Source organism: Lissotriton vulgaris, chromosome 1_1 (genome assembly GCF_964263255.1).
Source record: "Lissotriton vulgaris chromosome 1_1, aLisVul1.2, whole genome shotgun sequence".
Lineage (NCBI taxonomy): Eukaryota > Metazoa > Chordata > Amphibia > Caudata > Salamandridae > Lissotriton > Lissotriton vulgaris.
Window position 1 is genome coordinate 986,755,523 of NC_141685.1, and position 26,162 is coordinate 986,781,684.

Sequence of the window (26,162 nt, forward strand, 5' to 3'; positions counted from 1 at the left end):
TTCCGTAGGGAATCATTGGGTAACATTGTTACATTTATTCAATGCTAAATTCGGATTGGTAGCAGCTAGAGAAATGTTTCCAACACACATTTTAATAATTATTCAAAATGCAATTTAAAGGTGGAATCGAATTTTGGCTAAATATTACGTAACTGGTACTTTTAGAAAGTGTCCAGTTTTGTGCTAAAGCTTGTAAGCCTTCAACTGTCATCTGACAACCGCATGGCTCCCCTTTGGTGACAACAGTATTGCTCCTAGAGGGCATATGGCTTGGGTGTAGCAGGTGCTGGCCTTCCCTTGATAAGATGGGCTGGGGCCTCTGCTCCAGGACTGCTTGCACTTCAAGGAAGCTTTCTTGTCACAAGCAGATGAAACTGACACCAGCCCTGCCCTATCTCTTTTTTGTCTCTAGCTAACTTTGCTCCAAAATCAGTCAGGGGGCTGCAGGGGTTGGGTGCTGGATGCTGTCAAGAACTGGTTTGAGGTGACCACAAGTGAGGGTTTGCCCATTATTATAGCCACATCTCTGGGTGGGAACAGGAGCTCTGACCAGGGAAAGAAGGTTTCTGCCATATTGGACTGTGACAGAACGCTGTGTAGGAGGGTTATGACAGTGGTGAAAGGATAGTGTGGTATCTTAAGATTGGCCAGGAGTGTCTGGCATCTAGAACTTTCCGCCCACACATATAAACCCCTGCACAAGTAGAGCAAGACCCTGGACCTGCACAGCGACGACACCAGATTCACGGACAGCTGGAAGGACAAGCCACCTGATGCCCGTATTGGACTGTGGACTTTGCCTGCAGCTGTTCTACAGGACTAGTTGGGTTTCTCAAGAGCCAGAGGTCGTGGCACACTTAGATCCAATGAGGACCAGTTGGGTGAAAATCTGGACTCCGCTGCCCCACAACTGCCCCACAGACAGCCAGGATTCTCTGCAGCTTGGAAGTGAGGGCAGGAGGGTGATCTGCTGGCTGATAACAGGCGGACTACATAAGGTACTCCCACCAGCAGGAGAGGAGCACCAGGAGAGAAGACTGCCACTGGGAGACATTGAAAGAAGCTCCCTGCAAAGTGCAGCCTGTTAGAGTTCAGGAGGCTTGTTGGAAATGCTCCTTGCATCTAGAGCTAGCCACCAGGATCTAAACAAACCCACGACCGTTAAGAAAGATCCAACAGGGCCTGAGTTGTGGCCCTTTAAAGGTTTCAACTTTGACCCCTCCTTCCGATACAATGATTCCGCTATTCCTTTAACCCCCTCTACCCCAAGTGGGCCAGTACCCAGGGGACAGTGCAACGCTCAAGCATATTTAATAATTTATCTTGGGAGAGAGCATGCATGCTGCCCACTACCGAGACTTACTCTTGGCCCCAGGGACCCCATCCCCATGGGATCCTGTTCAATAGTGAGTGGTGCCATGGACTTCCATCTCCAGGCCATGGCTTGAAGAGACAGGGAAGAGTGCCACTGCACCCCCTCCCCCAAGTGGCGGTGTGCCAGCCCCTGCACCACGTGCCCGTGTTTACGGGGAGCGGGAAATCCACTGCAATCCATACATCCTAGTGCAGTAGTGTGGCTCACTGGTTAGAGGCGGCAGACCCGAGAGCAGAGGACGGCCCGGGACCAGGGTTCGATTCCCGACGCGGCAGGTTTCTGGACCAGGGTCAGCGGACTCGATAATTCTCTCGCCTCGGTGCCCACTCTGATCAGCGATCACACTCGGCAACTCTGGGCATAAGCTTGCCTCATCTGCACTAACGGCCCCACCAGACCGCCGGGGATGCCTGGTCTCACCCTGGAGATACCCATTAAGGGACCATCTCTCAGGGAAGCCAGGAAGGGTTTCGCAGCGGTCGAAGCGCGGAGATACTCCTCTGGGAGTCGATCCTAGCGCTATATAAACTTGCAATTAATTAATTAATTAATTAATCCTGCTTATATGAAGTGGGCAGGGAGAATAAAGACGTCTCCTCCTGCGGCGGCAGCCAGCAGTGCCGGCTGGGTAGGTTGCCTGCAGGGTAGTGCAGGAGTGTGCTTCCCACAATGCAAGACACAGTGAAGTGGTGCTATTAAAATAAGTCGGAAAAGCTGCTCTTTATTTATTCATTGCTCCCAGTTGGGAGTGCCCCATAACGCCCTGCAGGGAAGGTCTTCTTCTCTGGGATGCCTGAAGGAGGGGCAGTGGCACCACCAACGTAAATTGTTTGCAGTGGGGCCTCCAGGGAGTGCAGCAGCCCACCAGGATGGATTAGGGAAATTAACCCTAATTCTCCCTGGTCATAAAATGCATGACAGGGGGAGACGTTTTCAAAATACTACTTGGGCTAGAGCTTTTGCTATCCAGTTTAGGATTTGGAGGATCCCTAGTAGTGGATCATATGGCTGCCTTTTACATGGTTTCAATGGTAAAAGAAAGACTAAGGCACATGTTATTTTGTTTTGTAATGCGTTACTCAAAATACTTTATGAACAATGATTGCTGGTAAATGTTGCAATCTTTTTTTAATAATCAATGCCATTGTTTTAAATGTTGAAACCTAATATATGGTTACTCCTTGACAATTTCGATTGGCTTGCCTCATATTTTAATATGGTGACCCCTTGATAAAGCCAATTAGTTAAAATGACACCCCTTTATATTGTGATATTGCATCTGGTATAGGTGGGGTGTACTGGAATATTTGGGGTCATGACCCACTTGAGGGTCAAATGTGAATTCAAATGGAAACGAAAGATAAATGCATCTGCCTGATGTATATATTAGTAAATTGATGTGTAGGATTTAGTGTGTGTAAAAAATGTTCTTTTTTATTTTTCAAAGAAAAAGCAGTGACTGGGAACTCATTTATTGAGTGTTGTTGGGCCCGATTCACAGAACTAACTTAAGACAAAATCCTAAACTTACTACTTTTGGTATTCACAGAAGTTAGGATTTTGTCTTAAGTTTGCCTTAAGACAGAATTAAGACAGACTTAAGTTAGGATTTTGTCTTAAGTCTGTCTTAAGACAAACTTAAGACAAAATCCTAACTTCTGTGAATACCAAAAGTAGTAAGTTTAGGATTTTGTCTTAAGTTAGTTCTGTGAATCAGGCCCGTTGTTCTGTGCCAGCAAATGAAGATTACTTGCACCCAGCACCTCCTTTAAGTAGGCATTGGGCTGCTCTGCTTCGCTACCCTGTCAGGTGCTAAAATGGAGTACTTGGTTCCCAGTACGTTGACAATAATGGATGTATTACTTGGACAGGACTCACACCCTGCATAACTAAAAACCCAATTTCTTACTAACATCAAGCTTAAATTTTGATTCAAGTTCATTAATTGCCATTAGATCATGCTATTAAAACATTTTCTTTTGCTAGAATGCTCAAAAGCTGAACCTGGAATGTCCTTTCTGGACCTCTGTGCAGGGGAGAAGTGAATTTTAGGACTAAGGGCCCAATTTAATTCTATGGGGAAAGAATACTCCATTGCAACAGTGACAAAATATCCCTACTGCCAAGAATGCAGCCCTCCCGTTAAATTTAATTGCAGATAGGCCTTATGGTTAATCACGGCAGGGACTACTCCATCTCTGCTGTTATTACCCCCTCCAACAACCCTGTGATTATTGGCTGTCAGTGTTTGACCTGTCATTCCGCCCACCTTATTTGGATGGGTGAATTGACAGCTCACATTCCACTGCCTGCCACCACCCAGGGAAGCACTGGCGATAAGTGACAGTGAAAACTGCTAAATGATCCCCTGACCATGGGAGGGAAACATAGAATTTTTTATTTAAAAAAAAGAAAATCTAATTTTAGGATTTTCTTTTTGAAAATAAAAAAGAAACCTGTTTGGTACAGGGCTCCACCCTGCTGACAGAGACCTATACCCAGTGCTTAATTTGAGCTGGTGGTTTCCAATTTAGAGTTGAGCACAACAACAGTTGTATATGAACTCAATATACATTAAAAATGATTAATACCTGCTTCCCAAGCTGTTCTTATAACTTTGGGGGCCTGAAATAGTCTGCATTGTTACACACGTTTAGGAGTGTGATGTTTAGTAGTTGTGCTGGTACTGTAATTAGCAGGGCTGGCAGCGACAATGGGTGGTGCAAGCTGAAGTGGCCTCCTGAGGAAGGCCCTGGCACTTATGTTTTTTTACAAATTAAGCATTGCCTGTACCAAACAGAAAAATGCAGTAACAGGAACCGCTGTGATGGTGGTCCCTGCCAATGCATTATAAATGACCACCAGTTTGTTGGTCATTTACAAATATATATATCAAAATTTGACGAGTGGAGTATTCTCCACCTGGCGGACGTAAAGTCCTCCATCAGGCCAACAGAGGATAATTTGCCAAAATCTAAATAGAGCCCTACATTTTTGGCTCTTCAACCAGGAGACCTAACAACAACTTCTCAGCTTAACCATATGTAGTGCTAGAGGCACTCTTGTGGTCTGACTCCCTTTGATAATCTTTGACTATCATCATTTTAATTGACTTTGGTGTATTATTGTATCCTAGTCTGAATGTACGACGTCCTGCATATGCCTTATTTCTCTTAAAGGTTTTCTTTCTTGTAATCTTGCAGTCTTTCAGTGGGAGCTGTCATGGAGTAGGACAGCCTTGCCAAGAACAGAACATTTGGGATGTGCATTTGAAAGCATGAGAGAGAGAGAGGTGTGTGGAAAGTACTTTTTGGTCTCAAAGTGCAGTGTTATGAGCAGTGGTGCACAAATGTGCACTGTGTTGTACATTGAGAGATGAAGTATGTGCTGCCATAGGCAGTGGTGCACAAATGTGTATTATGTTGTACATTGGCAAGTATTATTAAGTTCTTACTTTTGGCTTTGACATGGCCTCATGTCATCCTGATTTCTGACTCTGCCTGGCTTGAGCTTTTTCTGCGTACACAGAAACGCTTGCAAGTTGTTCGGGTTAATCACTTTCAAGGATTGTTTTTGTGAGAGATTGTTTAATGTACCCTGGAAGGCTTTCGTCAAGATAAAGGCTGCAACATGCGAGAATGTAGAGGGAGTGTGAGAACTCCTTCCTGCCGTGGAATGCTTGCCCTGAAGCTGGCCAGTTCCAGTATGATTCCTTGGTGCAGAGGGGAAGTCTCTCGAACCTTATAGTGTGTGTTTTGAGATTATAAAGCTGAGGGTTCTTGACTTAGAAACCGGGATTTTGGAATCCTAATGGGGACAGATGCGTCTACTTCGGTACAGCAGAACCCTGGTTGCCAAGGCTCTTATCCCCGTATGTTAAATCTCCCGTTCATGAGTGGACTAAGATGCAGTGTTTGCACCAGGTGAAGAGTTGAGTTTTGATTATTGCCATTGTGATGTGTGGCCAGTGGCTTTGATCATTTGAGGTGTTTTTTTGTGATTCAGTGTATATATCTTTCTGATCTCTTGCAGGACGTCCAGTATATATTTGCTTGAGTTTTGTCTCATATTATTTGCTGCTTGTTTATTCATGTTATATTCATGCATTTAACTGTTACATTTACCAAGTGTGTTATTATTGCTTGCATATAAATATATATCACTATGTGTATTTGAATGTTGTTCGTTTTGGCATCAGGGAAAGCCTTTCGGTTAGAGAGAATTGCATAAATAAACCCCAAGCCATATTCTAAAAAGAGAGTCTTTGCATTTTGTAAAATAAAACCCTTTTCTAATGCGGAGCAAGACACCATCTTAACGTGATCATAGGCCAACCACAGGACCTTACTGTGTCTCTGTTCCCTTATCTAACAAAACATGAATCTGAGGAAACATACTAACCACCAATAGTACACATTGTATGCAACTAACCAGTCTTTACTTTCCTTCTTTCCATCACAACAGGTTATTACTTCAGAAGGCAGCCGTTGCTTTGCGTGCACATCAGTAGAGGAGCGCGATCGATGGATTGAGAATCTCCGAAGGATCGTTCAACCAAATAAGGTGACACATGAATATGTTGAAAGGAACTTGGGGCAAATGTTTGTGTTTAGCAGGCGAAACCTGTAGCACCCTGGTCCAAATTGTCGATTGAATCCTGGACACAAATTATTGGAAACACCAGATCAGTATTAGACTGCGAACCAAACTTAGCGAATGACAAAGGTAACAGATGGCCCGAGTCTTCTTTATATTTACTGGCGCCAAACAAATGGCTGACAAAAAAACAAGGCCTCAAGACTATTGCATGGTACTCCCCCCAGCTTAGGGCATTGAAACAAAGCTGCAAATGCTTGGAGAGAAGCTGGAGGAGAGATTTCTCCTCTGCCAAGAAAGTCGAATACAGAGAAGCAATATCAGCCTATAAACTAGAAATCAGAAAGGATCAATCCCAGTACTATGATACCAAGATCTGCGCCGCGTCCAACTCCCCCGTGAGATCTTCAGGATCGCGAAATCTCTTCTGACCACCCATGCTCCTCCCTTGTCTCCCTCTGAATTCTTTGGGACAGTGCAATAACCTGGCTAAATACTTTTTAAAAAAATGTAAGTGATTTATTCAAATTTCCCCCCTATTCCAGCAGGGCAGTGCCCACCTCCCTTAGAAGCTCAGGCCCTCATTCCCAGGTCTTCGTTGGATGTAATCCCGCCTCTAGATTTGAAATCCCTCACAGGCTATCTCCTACATCCTAGATTTGAAATCCCTCACAGGCTATCTCCTACATCTTAAATCGGGGTCCCCTACAGATGTTGCTCTCCCTCTCATCCTAAGACATGGCATTGATACGCTTGCCCCTACCTTACTAGATCTTATTAATATCTCACTCTCCTCTGGCTCTATTCCCCTCCTCTGGAAGCAGGCTATGGTTAGAGCCCTTCTAAAAAAAAACAGTCTTGACCCAGAAGTATTTGCCAATATTCGCCCAATCTCGCTTCTACCCGGGTTTTCCAAAATTTGTGAAAAATATGTAAATGATGTCCTCTCTACATTTCTAGAGAAAAACAACTGTCTCCACCCATCTCAAACAGGGTTCCGACCCCAACAGGGCACGGAGACCGCCCTGCTGGTTGTGGTGGAGGAAACAAAAAAAATTTGGGATGCCGGGGGCTCTGTGGCAGTAGTCTTGCTCGACCTTGGTGCTGCATTCGACACTGTAAACCATCAATTATTGATTGTTAGACTCAAAGAAGCTGGAGTGTCTGGGACCGCACTGAGGTGGCTTGAGTCTTTTTTGGAAAATAGATCATTCCAGGTATTCGAGGAGAATGCTATATCTGACAGTATGCCATTGAGATGCGGGTTGCCTCAGGGCTCCTCCCTGAGCCCCACGCTCTTCAATGTATATATGTCTTCTCTTGCCGAAGTGGTTAGGCCCTTTGGCATTCAGATTGTCACCTATGCTAACGACACGCAGCTGATTGTGTCCCTCAATCAATCTGACAAAGCAGACTCCAATTTGGCGGACTGTCTGGTCAGGGTGTCCAATTGGATGGAAGGATACCTTCTGAAACTCAGCGGTGCTAAAACGGAGTTGATGTTTCTAGGTAAACCTTCCATCCTGGATACCAATGTCTTCTGGCCCTATTTACTAGGGGAAATGCCTCCCCCTAAAGAACAGATAAAAAGTCTTGGTGTCTGGCTAGACCAGAGCCTTAACCAAAGAGCAAGCACGCAAGGTTGCAGGTACCTGTTATGGTATCCTGAAGATGCTAAGAAAGATTCCCTTGCTGCCATTCCGAGCTAGAAGACTGCTGATTCAAGCCCTGATTCTTTCTAGGATTGACTATGCCAATGTACTTTACTTAGGTACTCCTGGCTCAACGATCAAAAGACTACAAACGGTTCAAAACTGTGCGGCACGCCTTCTTATGCAGGCCCACAGTCGGGAATCTGCAGGGCCGCTCTTGGCCTCCCTCCACTGGCTCCCAGTGGCTGAGCAGATTCAGTTTAAGGCAATGTGCCTGGTTCACAGATCCCTCTCAGCCTCAGGCCCACCGATCTTCCGAGCTATCATTCCCCCCTATTTTCCCAACAGAGCTTTGCGCTCGGAAAACAAAGGGCTTGCAGCTGTCCCTAGGATAAACAAAGCTCGGAGTGGAGGTCGCCAATTTTCATATATTGCCGCCAAACACTGGAACCAGCTCCCCACCAACCTTCGTTTGGAAGCCAACTATATGTCTTTCTGTAGACTTTTAAAAACTTTCTTGTTCCATTGACCCTACCAATAGCTCGGGGAGTACTTTTTTGTCTCTAGCGCTGGGAGGCCTTTTGGTAGCCATGCGCTTTATAAAAGCTCTCTCATTTCATTTCATTTCACTGTTGTGTTCCACATTTTATAGGATCCTTTCATCATCCACCAGTCCAATCACCATCAATCACCCACGAAGCTCACTGGTTAATTGAACCCTATAATCACTTACCTAACTTTAAGAGAAAGCCTTCACCTCAAGAGTAAAGCTAGGTTCTAGTGTGAAAAGGCATTGCTTGCTGGTGATGCAAGAAGGAACATTTAGCTATTGACAGATTTTGTGATTTTTGTAGCTCGAATAACATCCCCAGATGTATGTCCTCAGAGGTGTGCAAAGGATTCACTGAGAATAAACTTGATATATGAGAATGTAACTGTATCGGAATGGTAGACTGTGCAAGGGACGATTTTGGGTAGAGCAGTTGAAAAGTAACTTAACATTCCCAGAATAGTTTCTGGGTAGTACATAGAGTTTACCAAGTTACAACAGCACTTCTAAGGTAAAGAAAAATAACTGAACCAGGATAGTGAAGTATATTCGGGTGCCCAACTGACATAAGATATTTTTGTGGCAAGGACCACACCTGAACTAGAATATAGTACTAAATTTGGGTGCCCAGTTGACATAAGCCATTCTAGATTAGAGGAAGATTATTCACTGGGGTCCAGGTACTATGTTCAGGTGCACAGCAGCTGTGGGAGACCTTTACTGTACTGGGACACATGTTCTATATTTAGGGACTGTTCTAGGGTGGGGCAACATTACTACCCCAAAATCATGCTGAAATCTTAAATAATAGTTTCAGTGCTTAATTTGATTGGGAGGTTGCATGTGGAGTCCATCAACATACATTTGTTGAGGCTGGCATGTATTTTTCCTCATCAGACTTTATCCAGAGCAAGAAAGAGAAAAACTGCAAAGGGGTAAAGAAAGAGGAGGAGAAAGACATAAAAACCATGGCAAATAAAGAAAGTATGTATGAAAAAAGAACCTGAAAGAGAAAAACAGAGGGGCAGGGAGTGTCTGGTAGTGGATAAAAGAGGCATAAGGTGGAATCAGGACTCCACAGCCTTGGTATTCAGCGCCCCTGACAGTCAGTGGTTCCGGCCATGGCTTTTGTGTGTCACTTTGTGTCCCAGCATTTCTTCTTTTGCAAATTGAGCACTGAATACTTTCAACCATAACAAAGGGGCATGCAGAGCAAACTACTGCTACCAAAATACAAACCGTAAAGTGTGTGTCTGCCTCTCACACATCCTCATTCATCACACTGCTAAATGCTGCATCCAACATGATAACATCTGGGTGATCATTACACCGACATCGAAACACTCAAAACGTAGGGCCTGATTTAGGATTTGACCAATGGCGTAGTATCCTTAGGACCGGTGGAAGACATTACCACCACCTTCCTGATGGTACTCTGTCTGCCAAATTTAGTGATGACTGCAGGCCCAGCAGTCATCTCTGTACATTGAAAATAACCTTGTCACAGTAGTTCCTTTCACCATACTTAAAATTGGTGGATGGCCGCTGTTGATTTCAACAGCTGTCTACTAAACTTTTTATACGTTTTTTGTCATTCAGTCACAAACTCCCAAAGCAGGAGTTAATTTCTGAAAAACAAAAAAAAATGAATGACCACCCCACCCTGGGCTTTTGTTTCTTCACACAGGACAAAAAAGACATTAAGCCTCTAGTCCATTGCATTGTCGAAGGTAGCATTCCCTCTATGCAACCAACACTTCTCTGTCAACGGAATGCTTAAGAACAACCCATCTCTAAATGAGATGGGAAGACCAAGGCTTTGGTGGCAGGATCCCTGTTACGTTTGCGACGTAGAACCTGGCACACCAAACACTAAGGGGCCCCTTTGGATGTAGGGCGGATCGCCACCGCCCACATGGCGTTGGTAATCCGCCCTACATCCTTCCCCGCCCACCACCCATTCCCCCCCGCCAAATTAGTATGGCGGGAGGTACTGCGGCGAACGGGAAGACCGTCCGCTGCTTTTCCGCCCGGTCGACAAGTCGACCGGGCTGAAAAGTGTTTATTATGGTGGCGGTGTCTGCTAGACACCACCATCCAGATTAGCATGGGGGCGGAAACATGCCTTTACGTCGGCAACAAAGGCATGCAGAATTCTCTTACGGGGGCCCGTTGCGGGCCCCCAGGTTATTGGGGGGTGGGGGTATACATGGGGGGTATCTATGGTACCCCCTGCATTGTCAAGGACATGGTGGCAGGCACCCCGCCGTGCCTGTCACCTTGTGCATGACAATGCACGCAGTGCATTCCCAGCATAGTGGTGGGCGGTGCTGTGAGCATTGCCCGCCACAATACTGGGAATGGAGGGTGCCACCACCACAGTGGCGGTGGCATCCTAATCATCCGTGCGGGACCGCCGCACCACTGGCGGCCGTCCCAGCACTGCGCCATCCTAATGGGCCCCCAAATAGGGTGCTAAGATTACAATTTGCCAAACACACACTCTACACGGTGTAGCATGTTACCTTTGAGGTCAAGCCCTTTAGCACCTCACCTAAGGGTATTAAGTGGTACACAAATGCTACAGTACATTATCAGAGTACATTACACAAATTAAAATAGCATTATTTGTGCGTCAGGCTGAGCTCAGTGTTTCACCCTTGGAGCAACAACTGTTTTAAAAGGTGGAATTCAGAGGCAGAAAAACAGATGTGTCATACAATAACCATATATTTAGAATGAGCACTGAGCAGCATTGAGCAGAGAGCCACAAGCCGCTGATCGCTAGCCACGAGAGGAGCCACGAGAGGAGCGGATTTTCCGGCGGAGAGTCCCCGGTGTCTGGAGCCTCGAGCCTTGCCTGTGCCGGTGCCGGTGCCGGAGTATGAGTCGGGCACCTAAGTAAGGCGAGAGCGAGAGTGAAAGTGGGTCCAGCGAGGAGCCGCGAGTAGCCGCAGCGTTTACTACGGTGGCGGCGCTCACTTGAAAAACTATCGGAGCCGCAAAACCTTAAAACCGCAAAAGAAAGAAAGATAAGGAAGGCGGTGTGTAGCGGCGTGTAGCAGAGCCGTTGAAGCCGCAGAAGCTAAGCTAAGAAAGCCGCAAAACCGCAAAAGCCTCCTTTAAGCAGCAGGCAGGCAGCAGGTGGGGAGGGCGTGAGGCGGCTGCAGCAGCGGCAGCAGCGGGGGCGACGGCGGCCCCACCCGGCCCCTCCTAGCCGCTAAGCCGCCAAATCAAGTAAAGCCAAAACTGAGAAGTGAGCTGAGCAGCTGAGCAGCTGAGCAGCTGAGCAGCTAAGCGCGACCTGGAGCTGTAAGGAGCTGCGAGGAGCTACGAGGTTAAACCACAGCGTCCTTTGAGACTACGGAGAATATTGGGAGCCGGAGCCGGAGCCCCAGAGAGGGTGAATTTGCAGGAGCCGCGGCCAGGAGCCAAACTGTGCCAAGTAAGGAGTAAGGGGGACAGTATAGGTAGAGGTAGGTGCACAGTGGAGGTACTTGGCGCAAGCCCAGCGGGGTATGTTGAGAGAGCCCGAACTTGAACCTGACCTGAGCTGTTCATGAACAAAGACTGACAAAAATTAAATAAAAGCGAAAGGGCTCGGAGCTGAGTAGAGCAAGGGGAGGTGGGGAGAGGTGGGGAGTGGAACCTGGACATACGGATACATGAATAAAAGGAGTTGAGCTAGAGGAGGGGGATAACCTGTGGAAATCGTGTCATCAGCAGGATCCCCCCCCCCCCCCGAAGCCCTGAAGCTCTGCACATCAGGCAAAAAACCTAAATGAGTATAGAACTCCTAAAAATAGAAGGGTACTCCTAAAAGATTACTAAAATACTCCCAAAGACCCCCAAAGACTCCCAAAAGTCTCCCAAAAGATTCCTGCAACATCCAGCCGAAAACACCCTGCAGGTACACAGAACCATTTCACCAGTAAACACCAGAAACGGTGGCCTTGATAAAGGCAGAAAATATCGTCAAACACATATTAAACACGTATACCGTCAAACACGCTTTAACTAAACATCAGCAAGAAGAGCCTTTATAAGTGGCCGCACTACCTAACTACTTAACTACCTAACACTTCCGTCCTTTTCCGCTCTCTCCCCCGACGGCAGCTGTCCCACAAGGGGCAGACGGGCTTGGGAGGTTTGGGAAAGTCTGTGCAAGCGCGAATTAGAAGTGAGAGTGATCAAAGTAGCTAGTAGTAGTCTGGAGATGACACATTCTTACGCAACGAGCAAACTTGTACCCAGGGATTTCAGGAAAAGCAAGCAGGGTGAACCGTGAACCATACCACGTGCACGCAGGCATAAGACCGATGTACCACGCTGAGATAACAACACCACATGCAAATCAGTAAAATATGTACCTCTTAGTCAAGCGATGTCCACACCAAACAAAATAACCACCGAGGGCAATGAAAAAAGCTTAGTACTTATCAACCAAAGTAAATTAGGATCTCAAACAAAATTGCAGAGAAGTGTACAAAAAATTGACTGGTCAAAATCTTTCTCAATTTTTGAAGAAACAGAACTCCGGAAAATGCTTGAAGAAAACACACATAAGGAAGTTAAACCAGTGCAACATAGTCATGAAAAATTGAGAAAATCGGAAAATCCAGAAAGAAATGAAAATGAAAATGGATATAAAAGGAAATCAACATCTTCTCCAAAAATACTTACATCAAGCCCAATCAGACAACTGACCAGTAAATTCCAGGCGTCTGACGTAGCGAAAGAGGTGATAAAAGAAGAATACCCAATAACTATCTCTTCCTCAGGCAGCTTTAATACAACCACAGGGGTACGGACGCAACAAACTGAAGCACAGTCCGCACTCTGTGGGGACGCTTTTTTAAAAAGCTTACAACAAGCAATCAACGCGTTGAATTTTCAATCAAACAAACTCGATGTTCAGGTAGATCTGATGAACCTAATTGCAACACATATAGTGGGAATGAATTCGAAATTGGATAAAATCTCGTTGTATCTAACAAAAGAAAAGGAGGAAGATAAACAATGGAAAGCTAAGTTAATGGAACAAAATTGTGTCTGTGGGGACATAATAGACAAACTGGCATCTTTACCTGACATTTTGAAAGAAATACTAGCGGTAACACATTCAAAAAACAACAAAGGAGATAATTCTAATGATGAGGCCATAAAAACTGGAAAACAAAATAGAACAATTCCCTCAGTTGAAAAGGAAAAAACTCTAAACGAATCAGAAGAAAATGAACCAACAAAGAGAGGACAAGATGAAAATAAAACAATGGGATCATCAGGCACAATAGAACATCTAACCAAAAGACAGCGGAAACGGGCAAGGAAGGCAAGGAAAAATGCTACTAAAAGTAAGCAAGGAAAACAGATCTTTGCCATTTTTGAACGAAAGAAGAAAGAGGCCCCAAATGATCAGTTCATAGAAAATTCTGTCAAAGAAGTTGGTAACCAAGAGATAAACACAGAAGATGCGGAAGAATATTACAAATTTCCAAAGCAGAACGAAATAACATCAATTACGCAAGGAAAAACAAAGGACGAGGAAAAAGCAAATACAAATATATTGAATAAAAAAACAAATAAAGTAACTGAGATAGTAAAAATAGATCGCGGTGAGGCAATAGAACAATAAAAAGTACAGGTAAATGCATTAACACAAAAACACGAGCATGAAATATCGGCACAAAAATGTTCAAAATGGCAGACAGGAGGAAACTCATCACACAGCCTGAACATAATGGAAAAAGAACAAAGTCAAAAAACACAAGTAGATCAAGCAAGAGAAACAAACATGCGCCTAACCATAACGGTAGGAAAAAAAGGAAGAACATGCAATGATTTCCATGGAATTCTACCAAATGATAAGTTGGGACAAAACACATGTAATGTACCAACTGATCGAAAATTAATGAATCTTCAAAAAGTGGTAACATTGGTGGATTCCAGTCGACCTGAAACAACAACTACGGTAAGACAATAGGGACAAATACCATATATTTGTCTCGATCAAATAGAGGGAAAAAGAGAAGTTTATCAAAAACGAAATTTCGAAACGGCAAGCACAGAAACAGACTGTAAATTACTATTTAAGCCGGAATACCAAACAAGAGGCAAATTGGACACGCTGAACCGGGTAAATATACTGAGATTGTTTGAAGATATACCGAAACTAAGGGGAATAACAACAAGTGACCTCAAATCAGTAGAATTTATCCAAACAAATAAAGAGAAAGATGTGGAAATAAGCGGCACCACGTGGGCATCAAAAGATTTAGTAGAGCTCATCTTTTCGACTAGGACATACTTTGTAGAATGGGGAATAACTCTAGAGCGCCAAACACCAATAAAGTACCCCTTCCCTTTATTAAATAATAAGGTTTCCCAATCCAATAATACAAATGAAAAAATGTATACAACCCTGAAGGGAGCAAGAAACAAATCAATCACTGAACAAGATCTGAACAGCACAAAAATAAAACAGTTGAACCATGGGTTGAAGGAAGAAAAAGACTGGTCTTGGTTATCACAGGCCCTAAACTCTCATCGATCCTGATGGAAGTGATTTTGTCCAAAATAATCAAAAACAAAAATATCAAGTTAAACCAGAAACCAGAGAGAAGAATAAAAATTTGCCCATGGAACGTACATGGTTTTAAAGAAATGACTCAAGAGACAATAGACTTCCTGAGTAATTTCGAAATAATACTTCTCCAGGAAACATGGAACAAAATTCCGAGGCAAATCATGGGATATGAGGAACATCATGTAATGGCGGAAAAATTTGCAAAGTATGGACACCCGAGGGGAGGATTATCCACTTTTATAACAAACGACCTAAACTGGAAAACCGAATCGCTCGATCCAGGGGAGAACTGGATACAAGTTATCAAATTAGAGAATAAAGGAAGCAAAGACAGTTTAGGATGGAAGCTACTGATCATAAATTTATACATTCATCCAGATAAGGCCACAAAAATTAAAAAACTACTAACGCTAATAAATTTGATAAAAACTTTACACAAAACTCACCAATTTCATGAGATGTTTATCAACAGTAATATAATAAAAGCCATGCAGGAGAAAAATAACATCCATAAGATATGGAATAAACTGGGATTAACGATCTTAAATGGAAACATGAAGGGAGATCGACCTGCAAAAACCACCTTCTCCAGTGGAAAGAAAAATTCCACACTAGACTTCACTCTAACGAACTAATAAAGATGGTTGATCATTTTGAAATACGAACCCGACCGGAGAGTGATCACTTTCCACAAGAGACCACACTGAGAATAAACATCGAAGAAAAAACAAAGATAGAATTTCTTGCCACTATTCCGGAAATACACAAATTGAAGAAAATCAAATGTAAGGGTCCCATAAAAAAGGAGATAATGGAAATGGTGCACGAACAAGTAAAAACTATGTAGACCACTGAAAATCTATCACTCGAAAGAAAATGGGAGAACTTACATAAACTTGTGCTAGGAAAATGCTCGGTAAAAACATCAGTAACATATGGACAAGAAGCTAACAAAGAGCCATGGTACAACACTAAACTAAGAGATAAAAAAAGGGAAATCGCGAAAAAATTAAGAACAAAGGCTGCAGACAAGAGGTTGGGAAAAGAAGTAGACAATAACAAAATACTGAAAATGAGAAAAGAATATAAAGAGGAATGCAGAAAAGCGAAAAAATCGCACATGGAGATAATCTGGGAAGATTTGCTAAGAACAAGCAAACTATCAAATAGCGGTGAATTCTGGAACATAATTAATAAACTATCAAAAGGAACGGGTGGATAATATAACATTGGAATCAGTGAAACAACATGGGTCCATTATATTGAAAGCCTATATAACATCCACAGGAACCATACCCACAAAGAAATAAATAGACTTCAAAAAAAGTTTGGATCAGAAAGAAGCAGAAACCGGACAAAGAAAAAATGAACAGCATCAAAGTACTAACCTTGAAGAACTAACCCTTCTGACAACAGTTAAACAAACAACCACCTTGATTAAAAAAAACTGAAAGCGGAAGGAGCAGCAGGCCCCAATGGGATTCCAAACGCCTTATTTAAACATGATCCCGATTTTTGGGCAAAATACCTGACGCCGGGGGCGTGGCTTGGCGGGCGAAGATGGCGGTCGCAGCCTTGTAGAGCTCCCGCCGGCCCGGACTTAATTCGATCATTTATCCTGTCCCCCGAGCCCACTATTCGTGCCCAGTGATTGCTTTCGATCTGGTGCAGTCTCCTGTCTACATTGGTGTGCTGATCCTGCAATTCCTCCCTTCCTGTGATCGAAGGGAGGCGGCGGCGGAGTGCGGCCTGGTGGCCGGCCGGAGACCGGGGTCCTCGAGTTTCGCAACGCCTGGTGGCAGCTGCGACCTGGCGGGTGCGGGTGGCATTCGCTACGCCGCCCTTGGCTCATCTCTTCGACCGCGATCGCCTGGAGATCGGGACGGTGCCAACAACTCCTACCCATCGGCTCATCCCCTGAACGACCAACGAGCGGTGGCGGTGAGGCGTGGCCCCGCGACAGCCTGGGGACAGGGTTCCTTGTGCCCGGAGGCGGCCGGGGATGGACTAGTGGCCGGTAGGGGCATCTGATCCGCCTCCCCTGGCTCGGCCCGCTGGATACGGCTGCCCACCGACTGTGGACCCGCAGATTCCCCTCCTGCTATACCCTGGACGGCTGCTTGTGGGGACGAGTGTGGTTCCGGCCTGTTCTGCCGGGGTGACGCCGGGACCTCGATTTTCGTGACATCCGACCGCGGCGGCCGGCCCGCATCGCTCCCTGGGGCCTCGTCTGGGCCGCCCCGCTCAGGATTTGTGACAGTGCCCGAAGGTTCGAAGGTGGTGTCCGCCCTGCCCGGCGCCATGACCAGGGACAGAGGAGGTGGCCCGCCTAAACATGGCCCCATTGATAAATTCACCGGGCCGAGTGGTGGCGCCGGGGCGGCCGGTGGCAGCGGCGGCCCCGGGCCGGACAATGCAGCTATCCTAGCGGCCATCACCCAATCTAGAGACATGCTCGATGCCAAGATTGGAGCGGTTGGGGCGGATGTCACGCTCCTGCGCCAGGACCTTCGCAACGCGGTGGAGCGGATCGCTGGGGCCGAGACCCGTATCACTGAGACTGAGGCGGGCATTAGTGGCCTGAAGAAGCGCCTAGCGGAGGTGGAGAGCGTCCAAAAGACACTGGCGGCCCGCGTGGAAGATGCAGAAGGGCGCGCGCGGCGCAACAACCTCCGCTTCATTGGATTTCCAGAGCGGTGCGAGAAGGACAACATGGAGCGGTTCCTGACCGGGTGGCTGGAGAACTGGCTCCCCGAAGGGGCACTGTCTACGTGCTTCGTAATTGAGAGGGCCCACAGGGCTCTGACCCAGCGGCCACCGGAGGGTGAGCGCCCTCGGCCAGTTATCGCTCGTCTGCTGAACTATCATGACCGGGATGTTATCCTGCGGGAGGCGAGGAGCAAGGGCTCCCTCACCTTCGAGAATCATACCATCATGATTTTCCCGGACTACACGAAGATGGTGCAGCAGCAGCGGCAATCCTTCATGGACGCTAAGGCTAAGCTTCGGGGCCTCAAGCTCCAATACTCGCTCCTGTATCCGGCTCGCCTGCGAGTGATATATCAGTCTCGGACCCATTTCTTCGATTCGCCTGAGGAGGTGTTCCGCTGGACCGATGAGGCGGTGCGACTCCGGCCCCATGTCCAGCCGGGGCTGGACCCGGGCAGGTCTCAGGGATCGTCGCCGGAGCGGACGGATCGCCAGCCCAAGAAGGGCCGCCATCGGAGGTCTCGCTCCAAGAAAAGATCGGCTTCCGCCTGTGCATCGCAATCGGGTGGTGCCAGGGACTCGGAACACTCCGATGCGGGCAGCTGAACACTGTTGGGCCTACTCGCACTTTGTATGCTGAATACTGACTTGCCCTGCCTTGGCTGGTGAGACTGTTTCATTTTGTCCTTGATGTGCCAGCCGATTCCCATGTGAAGACTTCAGTTATTGTCATGGGACGCAGTGTGGCTCGGAGGGTACCATATGTGGGCCTCAGACCCTCACGGATGTGAGTGTTGTTGTTGGGGGGGTGGTGAGTGTGTGTCATGGTGGGGTTGTGGGGATCCATTGGTATGGCGGGCCCTGGGTCCTCTGTTTTGGGCCCGGGTCTCTCCATGCCGCGACAGGTACTTCAATGTTTTCTGAGGTATTGGGGTGGTGGGTGTGGGGTGTGGGGGGGTGTTTTGGTGTTGCAATTGTTGGGGGGGTTCTGGGTTGGGAAGGGGGTGCTGAGTTTGCGGGCTGGGGGGGTGGGTCCACACATGTCGGGGGCTGTGATTCTTGTCGATTTGCGGGTTGCACCTGGGTGGGAGGGTGGGCCAGATTTTGGACTGTATATTGCAAATGGCTGATACTGCGATTGTGTCTCCTTCAAAGACCCTGCGGGTGGTGACATGGAATGTGCGGGGTATCCTGGATAAGATCAAGCGTGGGGCTGTGCTGCGGTGGGGGAAGAGGGAGATGGTGGATGTCCTCCTGCTTCAGGAAACGCACATGCTGGGCTCCAAGGCCCTTAGCCTCCAGAGGTTCGGTTATCACCAGGTCTATCATGCTGGCTTCACGAGGGGATCACGGGGGGTGGCCATATTGATACATCGCAGGGTGGCCTATGTTCATGAGAAGCAATGGATAGACCCTCAGGGCAGGTTTGTCTTTGTTAAGGGCCTACTGGGTTCCGAGCCGGTGGTCTTTGGAAGTGTTTACGCCCCTCCCCCCCTGCAGTGGGCACTGTCTGAGCGGCTGTTTGCGTTGTGGGATGAAATCCCCGAGGTCCTGACTGTGGTGGGGGGTGATTGGAATGAAGTCATGGATGTGGGCCTGGACCGCCAGTGGCGAGCGCGTGTGGTGTCTGACCCCCCCCCCGCGGCTACCCCCACCCGGTTGTGTGCGACTGTGCGCAGTCTGGGCTGGATCGATGTGTGGCGGCATTTTCATCCCGCTGTGCAGGCCTTCACGTATGTATCGGCGGTGCATGGGTCGTTCTCGAGACTCGATTATTTGTTTGTACCGGGTGCCTGTCTGAACCGTGTCAGGGACGCCGCGATACTCCCCAGGGGCCTCTCGGATCATTCCCCTGTCTTAGCCACCTTGACCCTCCCCTCTAAACGACAACCCTTTCGCTGGCGTATGTCCGCCTGGCAGTTGCAGCGGCCAGAGTATGTGGCGCACCTGCGCGAGGAGATCGATCACGTCTGGCGCGAGAACTTGGTGGGGGGCGTCAATGCCATTGTTGTGTGGGAGGCGCTGAAGCCCACGATCCGGGGCATTGATATAGCTTGGTGTGCGGCCGCTCGGCGGGAGCGTCGGGAGGCCATTGTGACTGCCGCGGCCCGCGTGGAGGAGCTGGAGCAGCGTAGTCGACTCGGGGGTGACGAGGGCATCGTGCGACAGCTTCTGCAGGCCCAGCAGACTTATTCCTCGGTCCTGTACGAGGAGGCCCGGCAGGCGTGGCTCGCCACGCGCAGCAGGGTGTATCAGTGGGGCGATAAGTCCTGCACTATGCTACATAGGCTTTGCCAGGCGACTTTCCAGCCCCTTGAGCTACCCGGCCTTACGGCGGGGGATGGCTCAGTTATGACCGACCCGGATCGGTTGGCGGCTAGCTTTGCCCGCTACTACGAGGCACAATACGCTCCTCGTGACCCACTGGTGGAGGGCGAGATTGCCTCATACTTGGATGACTTACTCCCGCAGGCAGTCCCGGAGGAGACTAGAACGGCCTTAGAGGCCCCGCTTACGTCCGAGGAACTTGGGGAGGCCCTTGGCCAATTGAATACTGGGAAGGCGCCCGGCCCTAGCGGTTATCCTGCCGAATTTTATAAGCAGTTTCATGTCCAGCTGGGACCCCACTTTCGCAATGCCCTAGAGGCAGCTCGGTCTAGAGGCGAGCTGCCACCTGACTGGCGTCATGCTGAGATTGTGGTCTTTTTGAAGCCTGGCAGGGCGCCGGACCGCCACGACTCTTACAGGCCAATCTCCCTCCTCAATATCGAGGCCAAGATCTTGGCGAAAGCCCTGGCGAACCGCCTTCTGCCCCACATCGCCGACCTGGTCCACCCTGACCAGGCCGGGTTCATGCCGCACAGGGCCACCCGACATAATATCCGGCGGGCGCAGGCAGCGATCGATGCCATGGGTGCTAGGGATGAACAGGCCGCACTCCTCCTCGCGGACATGGACCGGGCCTTTGACTCGGTGAGTTGGGCGTATTTGTTCACCTTGTTGGCCCGCCTCAATCTAGGGCCTGTTTTCTTGTCCTATATCCGTCTCCTGTATACCAATGTTACGGCATCGGTCCGTGTGGCCGGTGCGGTCTCAGGGCGCTTCCAGATCGGCCGTGGTACTCGGCAGGGCTGCCCGCTGTCCCCCTATCTATTTGCCCTGGCCATGGAGCCCCTGGCATCGCGGATACGAATGGATGCCTATCTGCGTGGCTTTGTCTGGAACGATACCCTTACGGATAGAATTGCACTTTACGCGGACGACGTCCTCCTGTTCCTTACCGACCTGCGGCGTTCGGGCCCTCGAGTGTTGGAGATCATGCGGGGGTTTGGCGAAGTCTCAGGGCTCCGCCTTAACCTGTCTAAGTCGACCCTCTGGGTATTACGTGGCGGAGTGGTTGCCGACCCTTGGGCCGCCGACCTGCGCGTGGCGACGGACGGCCTGAAATATTTGGGTGTTTTCCTCTCGACTTCGCGAGCCGTGGCCTGGACACGCAGTGTCTTGCCGGTGTGGGAACGGGTCCAGGCTGATGTTAAAACATGGTCCAGAATGCCACTCACAATCTTTGGGAGGTCGGCCATCTTTAAGATGGTGGCGCTGCCGAGACTGTTGTACCAACTTCAACATTTCCCGCATCCTATTGGCATGGAGTGGTTCCGTCAGGTGAACTCTGTGCTGAGCCGCTTCCTGTGGGATGGCGGAGCGGCCAGGGTGGCCCTGAAGACGTGCTTTCTGTCCACCTACTGTGGTGGTTTGGCCACATCCGACCTCCTCTCCTACTATCAGGCGTCACATCTTCTTGTCCTTAATGAATGGTGGTACGGGGACAGGAGTGACCCGGCCTATGCCCTGGAGAGACATCTCATGGGTGACCGTACGCTCCATACCGTTCTTTACTCGGCCCGTATACGCCGTGGGTTGCCGTCGGTGACAAAAGTGGTCTTTGCAGTGTGGCGGCAGTCTTTGCGCCGCATGGGTTGGTGGGGCAAATTAACGGCTGAAACGCCGCTGTGGCACAACGGTTTGCTCCCAGAACTGGCGGCCCTGGCCGGGTTCGAGGGCTGGGAGGCTATTGGAATTACGCAACTGGGCCAAGTCATGTCAGGCGCAACCCTCAAGTCCTTTGAGGACCTCCGAGTGGAGTTCCAGATGCCTCAGTCCCAGTTCTTCCGTTATTTACAGCTAAGACATGCCCTCACCCCAAGCATTGCCGGCCTCGACTCCCTACCGGAGTTCAGCCCGATTGAGGCGAAAGTGTTTATGGGAGACTTGGGTGACAAGAAGGTCTCTAGGATTTATCAGTCCCTTGTTATTCACTGCTCATCCACTCTCAGCTCCCTTCGGGAGGCATGGGAGGTAGACGTGGGCGCATTGGATGAGGACGACTGGAGGGAGGCACTGGAGTCCCCGCGCGGCACCGCTATCGCGGTTCGGCTCCGCCTGATACAATTCAAGTACCTGCATCGTGCCTATTACACACGTGAACGACTGTGGAAGGCTGGTTTGATTGCGTCATCGGAGTGCCTGCGCTGTGGGGAAGTGCCTGGCTCCCTGTTGCATACGGTGTGGTCATGTGGTCGCCTGGCTGGATTCTGGAGGGGCGTGTGGAATTGCCTGGCTGAGGTCCTGGGCTGGGATCTTCCTCGAACCCACAGGCTAGGCCTGCTGCACATCATGGAAGGGGTTGGGGGCAACGTATATAAACGTCACCTGTTGCTCCTGGGCCTGGTGGTTGCTAAGCGTGACTTGGCTCGGGCCTGGAAATCTGTGAGGGCCCCCCCCCTGTCTGCGTGGAAGGCTGGGCTGGACTACTTTATGGGTCTTGAGAAACCGGTCTTTGAGGCGCGGGGCTGCCCACGCAAACACTTCAAGATCTGGAGGCGGTGGGCCGACTACCGTGGCCTGTCCTTGGAACCCCCGGTGGAGCAGGAGGAGGACATTTGATCGCAGTGACTTTTCTGGCCCCAATGGCAAGACCCAGGTTGCACTATACCTGCTTCCTCTATGTGAATCGTCTTTGTGTTGCTTCTGTACATGTGTGGCGGGGGGGGGGGATGGTGGGTACGGGTGGGGGTGCAGTTAGGGTTGGGATGGGTTGTTAGGGCATTTTTAAAGCTGAGCTTCATTGATACTTGCTTCGTAAATACTATGTATGTCATCATTGCATTGATACTGATGTGGTGATCTTGGTGTGTGAAGATGCCACATTCTTGATACTCTTTTGCTCAATAAAATTGGTTGTGAAAAAAAATACCTGACGCCGCTATTCAATCATGTATATAAAGAAAAAAAGATACCACAGTCCTGGCAGGGTAACATCTTCCACCCAATATACAAAAACGGGTGCAGAATGAAACCCGGGAACTACAGATTGATAGCACTAATTGATGTAGAGGCAAAGCTCTTCGCATCTTGTATATTGATTCACCTCCGACAATGGATAAACGAAAACAAAATAGTACCAAAATTCCAAACTGGTTTTATGGAAGGTACGGGTTGCACAACTAATCTTTCAGCACTGGCATTACTAATCGAAGGAGCTGGAAAAAAGAAGACCGGACTACTAGCCTGCTATATAGATCTGAAATCCGCCTTTGACCGAGTTCCAAGACACCGCCTATGGAAAAAACTGGAAACTTGGGGTCTCCCGCTGGCTCTAATTGAAACTATAATAGCCTTATATAGTGGAACGTGGGCAAAAGTAAAGCTTGGTGATGGGAGACGAATATCCGCAGAATTAAAAATAAGATATGGCCTCAAACAGTCCTGCGTGCTCTCTCCAAGCCTTTTTAACATATATTTGGCAGATTTGGAAAGTCATCTGCAGAACGTGAACGGACACCCACCAAAATTGGCCAACGAATGTATCCAGTTTTTACAATATGCAGACGACATTATAGTTTTAAGTCAAACACCGATAGGTCTCCAAAGAATTATATCCAAATTAACGGACTATTTTGACTGTGAAGGTCTGGAATTAAACATCAAAAAAACAAAAGTGGTGAGATTAGCGGGCTCAAGTAGACGATCATTCAAGTGGTATACAAAGGACAAACATATTGAGGAAATAACATCATACAAATACCTGGGGGTTACAATAAGCAAAAATATGTCCTTTTTATATCAAAAAAGAAACATTGTTGAAAAAAGCACAGTCACTGAGTTTCGCCTACAGAACACTTCTAAAGAAATTGCAATGCCCGTCACATGACCATCTCCTAAAAGTAATGGCAGCCCAAGTATTACCATCCCTTTCCTATGGACTAGAAATATGGCACGGGAAAGAAATTGACATTTTAAACACCCTCCAGACAAAAATATATAAATCAGTGTTTAACCTTTACTAAGGATCAGCTCCAGCACAAATAAGATTGGAATTTGGCTTGCAAAATCAAATATATCAAAGGAAAGCGGTCTTAGCGAAATGGTGCTAGAAACTGAGATCAGCAGAATTAGGATCATTAAATAACCTATGTTGGCTAGAAATCAAAAAACAATATGATCAACAAGAACCCAACTCTTGGGGTGGTGAATTGCGCACATCCTTAGAAACCCTCAAAATAGAGGAGATCTGGAACAGTCAACTAGAAGAAGCATCCTTTAAAAAGATTTGCAAACTAAATACAAAAGCTCTATCGCTGATAGAAGACAAAAAGACTCTGGCTAAACGTCGACACGCATGGACTGTATTAAATTCGTATAAACGATTAAAACCGCAACCTTACCTCGTGGCACACTTTCGGCTATCTTTAAAAATGAAATTCATGACTTTTAGACTGGGCGACCATTTTTCCAAAGACTTCATTCCGTCATGGAAAGATGTACACCAGGGACCAAGATATAGATTATGCTGGTACCATACGGAAACATTGTGTCACCTTCTGTGTACGTGCGAGTCAATAAAAGACGAGAGAAGAACTTTATTGAAACCAGTCCTAAATATGTTTCAGATCCGCACCTGCAGGCATGCTGTTATCACCTGGATGGGAGCTGGTTCGAACATTTAATATGTTGCGGGGTAAAATTTATGAAAATAGTAGAGACTCTGTTTTTAAAAGCTGAAACAACCTAAAAATGGGGTCTGGAAAATAATGTATTACTTTTAAAGAAACAGAAAATATATTTTAAGAAAATGAATTTCATCCTTTTTCTATTAAATTGAAATTTGTATATGTATACTTTATGGTTGTGATAAACCAAAGAAAGTACATTTTTGACTGGAAAAAAAAAAAAATATATATATATATTTAGAATTAAGAAAGGTAAAAATGGAATAGAAAATCTTTCCTGCCACTTTATAGTTTCTGCAAATGCTGGTTAGGTAAAAGGTAGAGCGAAATGTGCAAGTTGCTTGTGCGTGCTAAAAAGAAATATCATAAAAATATTGTTATGTATTTTACACCAGTTTCTTAATAGCAAGAATTCTTTATGTATTATTTCAATTTCTGTTGTGAAAATAATAAATATACCTCGTATTTCCTGAGAAAGTGGATTTAATTACAGGCTCCACCAACAACGTAGCCATATACGCCCAGCCAGCCCTAAACACTCTCCAAATTCTAGACCTGTTCATGATTACAGGATACGAGAAAATGCATTTTGATTTCGCGTTTTCTTAATATTTTTTTAGCAATTCGTGTAAATATCTCACCCACATGCATTCTCCAGAAAAGTTCACTACGGGGGATACTTTCATTTTCTTTTACCGAAGCACTTTGATTTAGTCTTATATGGGCACAGGGCTTTCTCTTAATCAGACCATGACAGGAAATTCGAGAAACCTGTCAATTTGCACAAATATATCTCACATTTAAAAAGTGCTTCTTTGCAGATTAATAACTGATAAAAGCCACCCATCCCTTAAAGGAGAACTGGCTACCTATTCGTTTATTTTGCTTGTCTATGTTACCTTTCCAGAAACTTTTGCAAGCTCTGGTCAATCAGACTGATGTAACTTTAAAAAAGCATCTCTATTGGCTGTATGAGCCGCTATGTCTAGTGGTAGGGACCGAATCGTATGAGCCGCTATGTCCAGTGGTAGGGACTGAATTGTATGAGACGCTATGTGTAGTGGGAGAGACAGAATTGTATGAGCCTCTATGTCCAGTGGGAGGGGCAGAATTGTATGAGCCGCTATGTCCAGTGGGAGGGGCTGCCTGCACGATATCTCTAGGACATAGGACCTACTGATGGCCGCGCTTGTTCCCTTGACCTATCCCCAAGCTCCTCACTCTACTCATTGTACCCAAAAACTGTCACTGGCTGCTCTGCCATCCATTGTGTTCTATGACTTGTAATGAGGAATACCTAGGGATTCTGATTGCCATGTGACCCATCCGACTGACTCACACCGAACATTTATTTTAAATGTGATAATATTGAAAACCTGAATGTTTAGCCATGTTCAGGCATAAAACGTATGAATTCCACGCCAAAAAAAGTTAACTGAAGGATCGACTTTGGTCCTAATTCTAAGCTGCACTGTTCTCCATGTCCCTTGTTTGAGTCAGACTCACTCAACTTATTATTGCTTGTTAGGACACTTCCCTGTCTACCTTGTCCTCTCTGTGCCCTGCCTGAGTCAGCCTTTCTCAACAATGACAGTGGTGAATGAATCAGTACAAGGCACCTCAGTATATCATTGCAATTTTGAGATGGTCAGCCTAAGACAATAGTTATTAGGTTAAACAATAA

The 26,162-nt window shown here is 47.1% G+C and overlaps 1 protein-coding gene across 2 annotated transcripts in view; it reads left to right on the forward strand.

Annotated features, from left to right (window-relative positions):
* Positions 1-26,162, forward strand: part of RASAL3 (RAS protein activator like 3) — a 245,284-nt gene that overhangs the window by 135,805 nt on the left and 83,317 nt on the right. For both annotated transcript variants that reach the window (XM_086960667.1, XM_086960658.1), the window contains exon 7: positions 5,840-5,938. In XM_086960667.1, the coding sequence (XP_086816793.1) occupies positions 5,840-5,938 (99 nt within the window). The remainder of the gene's footprint in view (positions 1-5,839; positions 5,939-26,162) is intronic.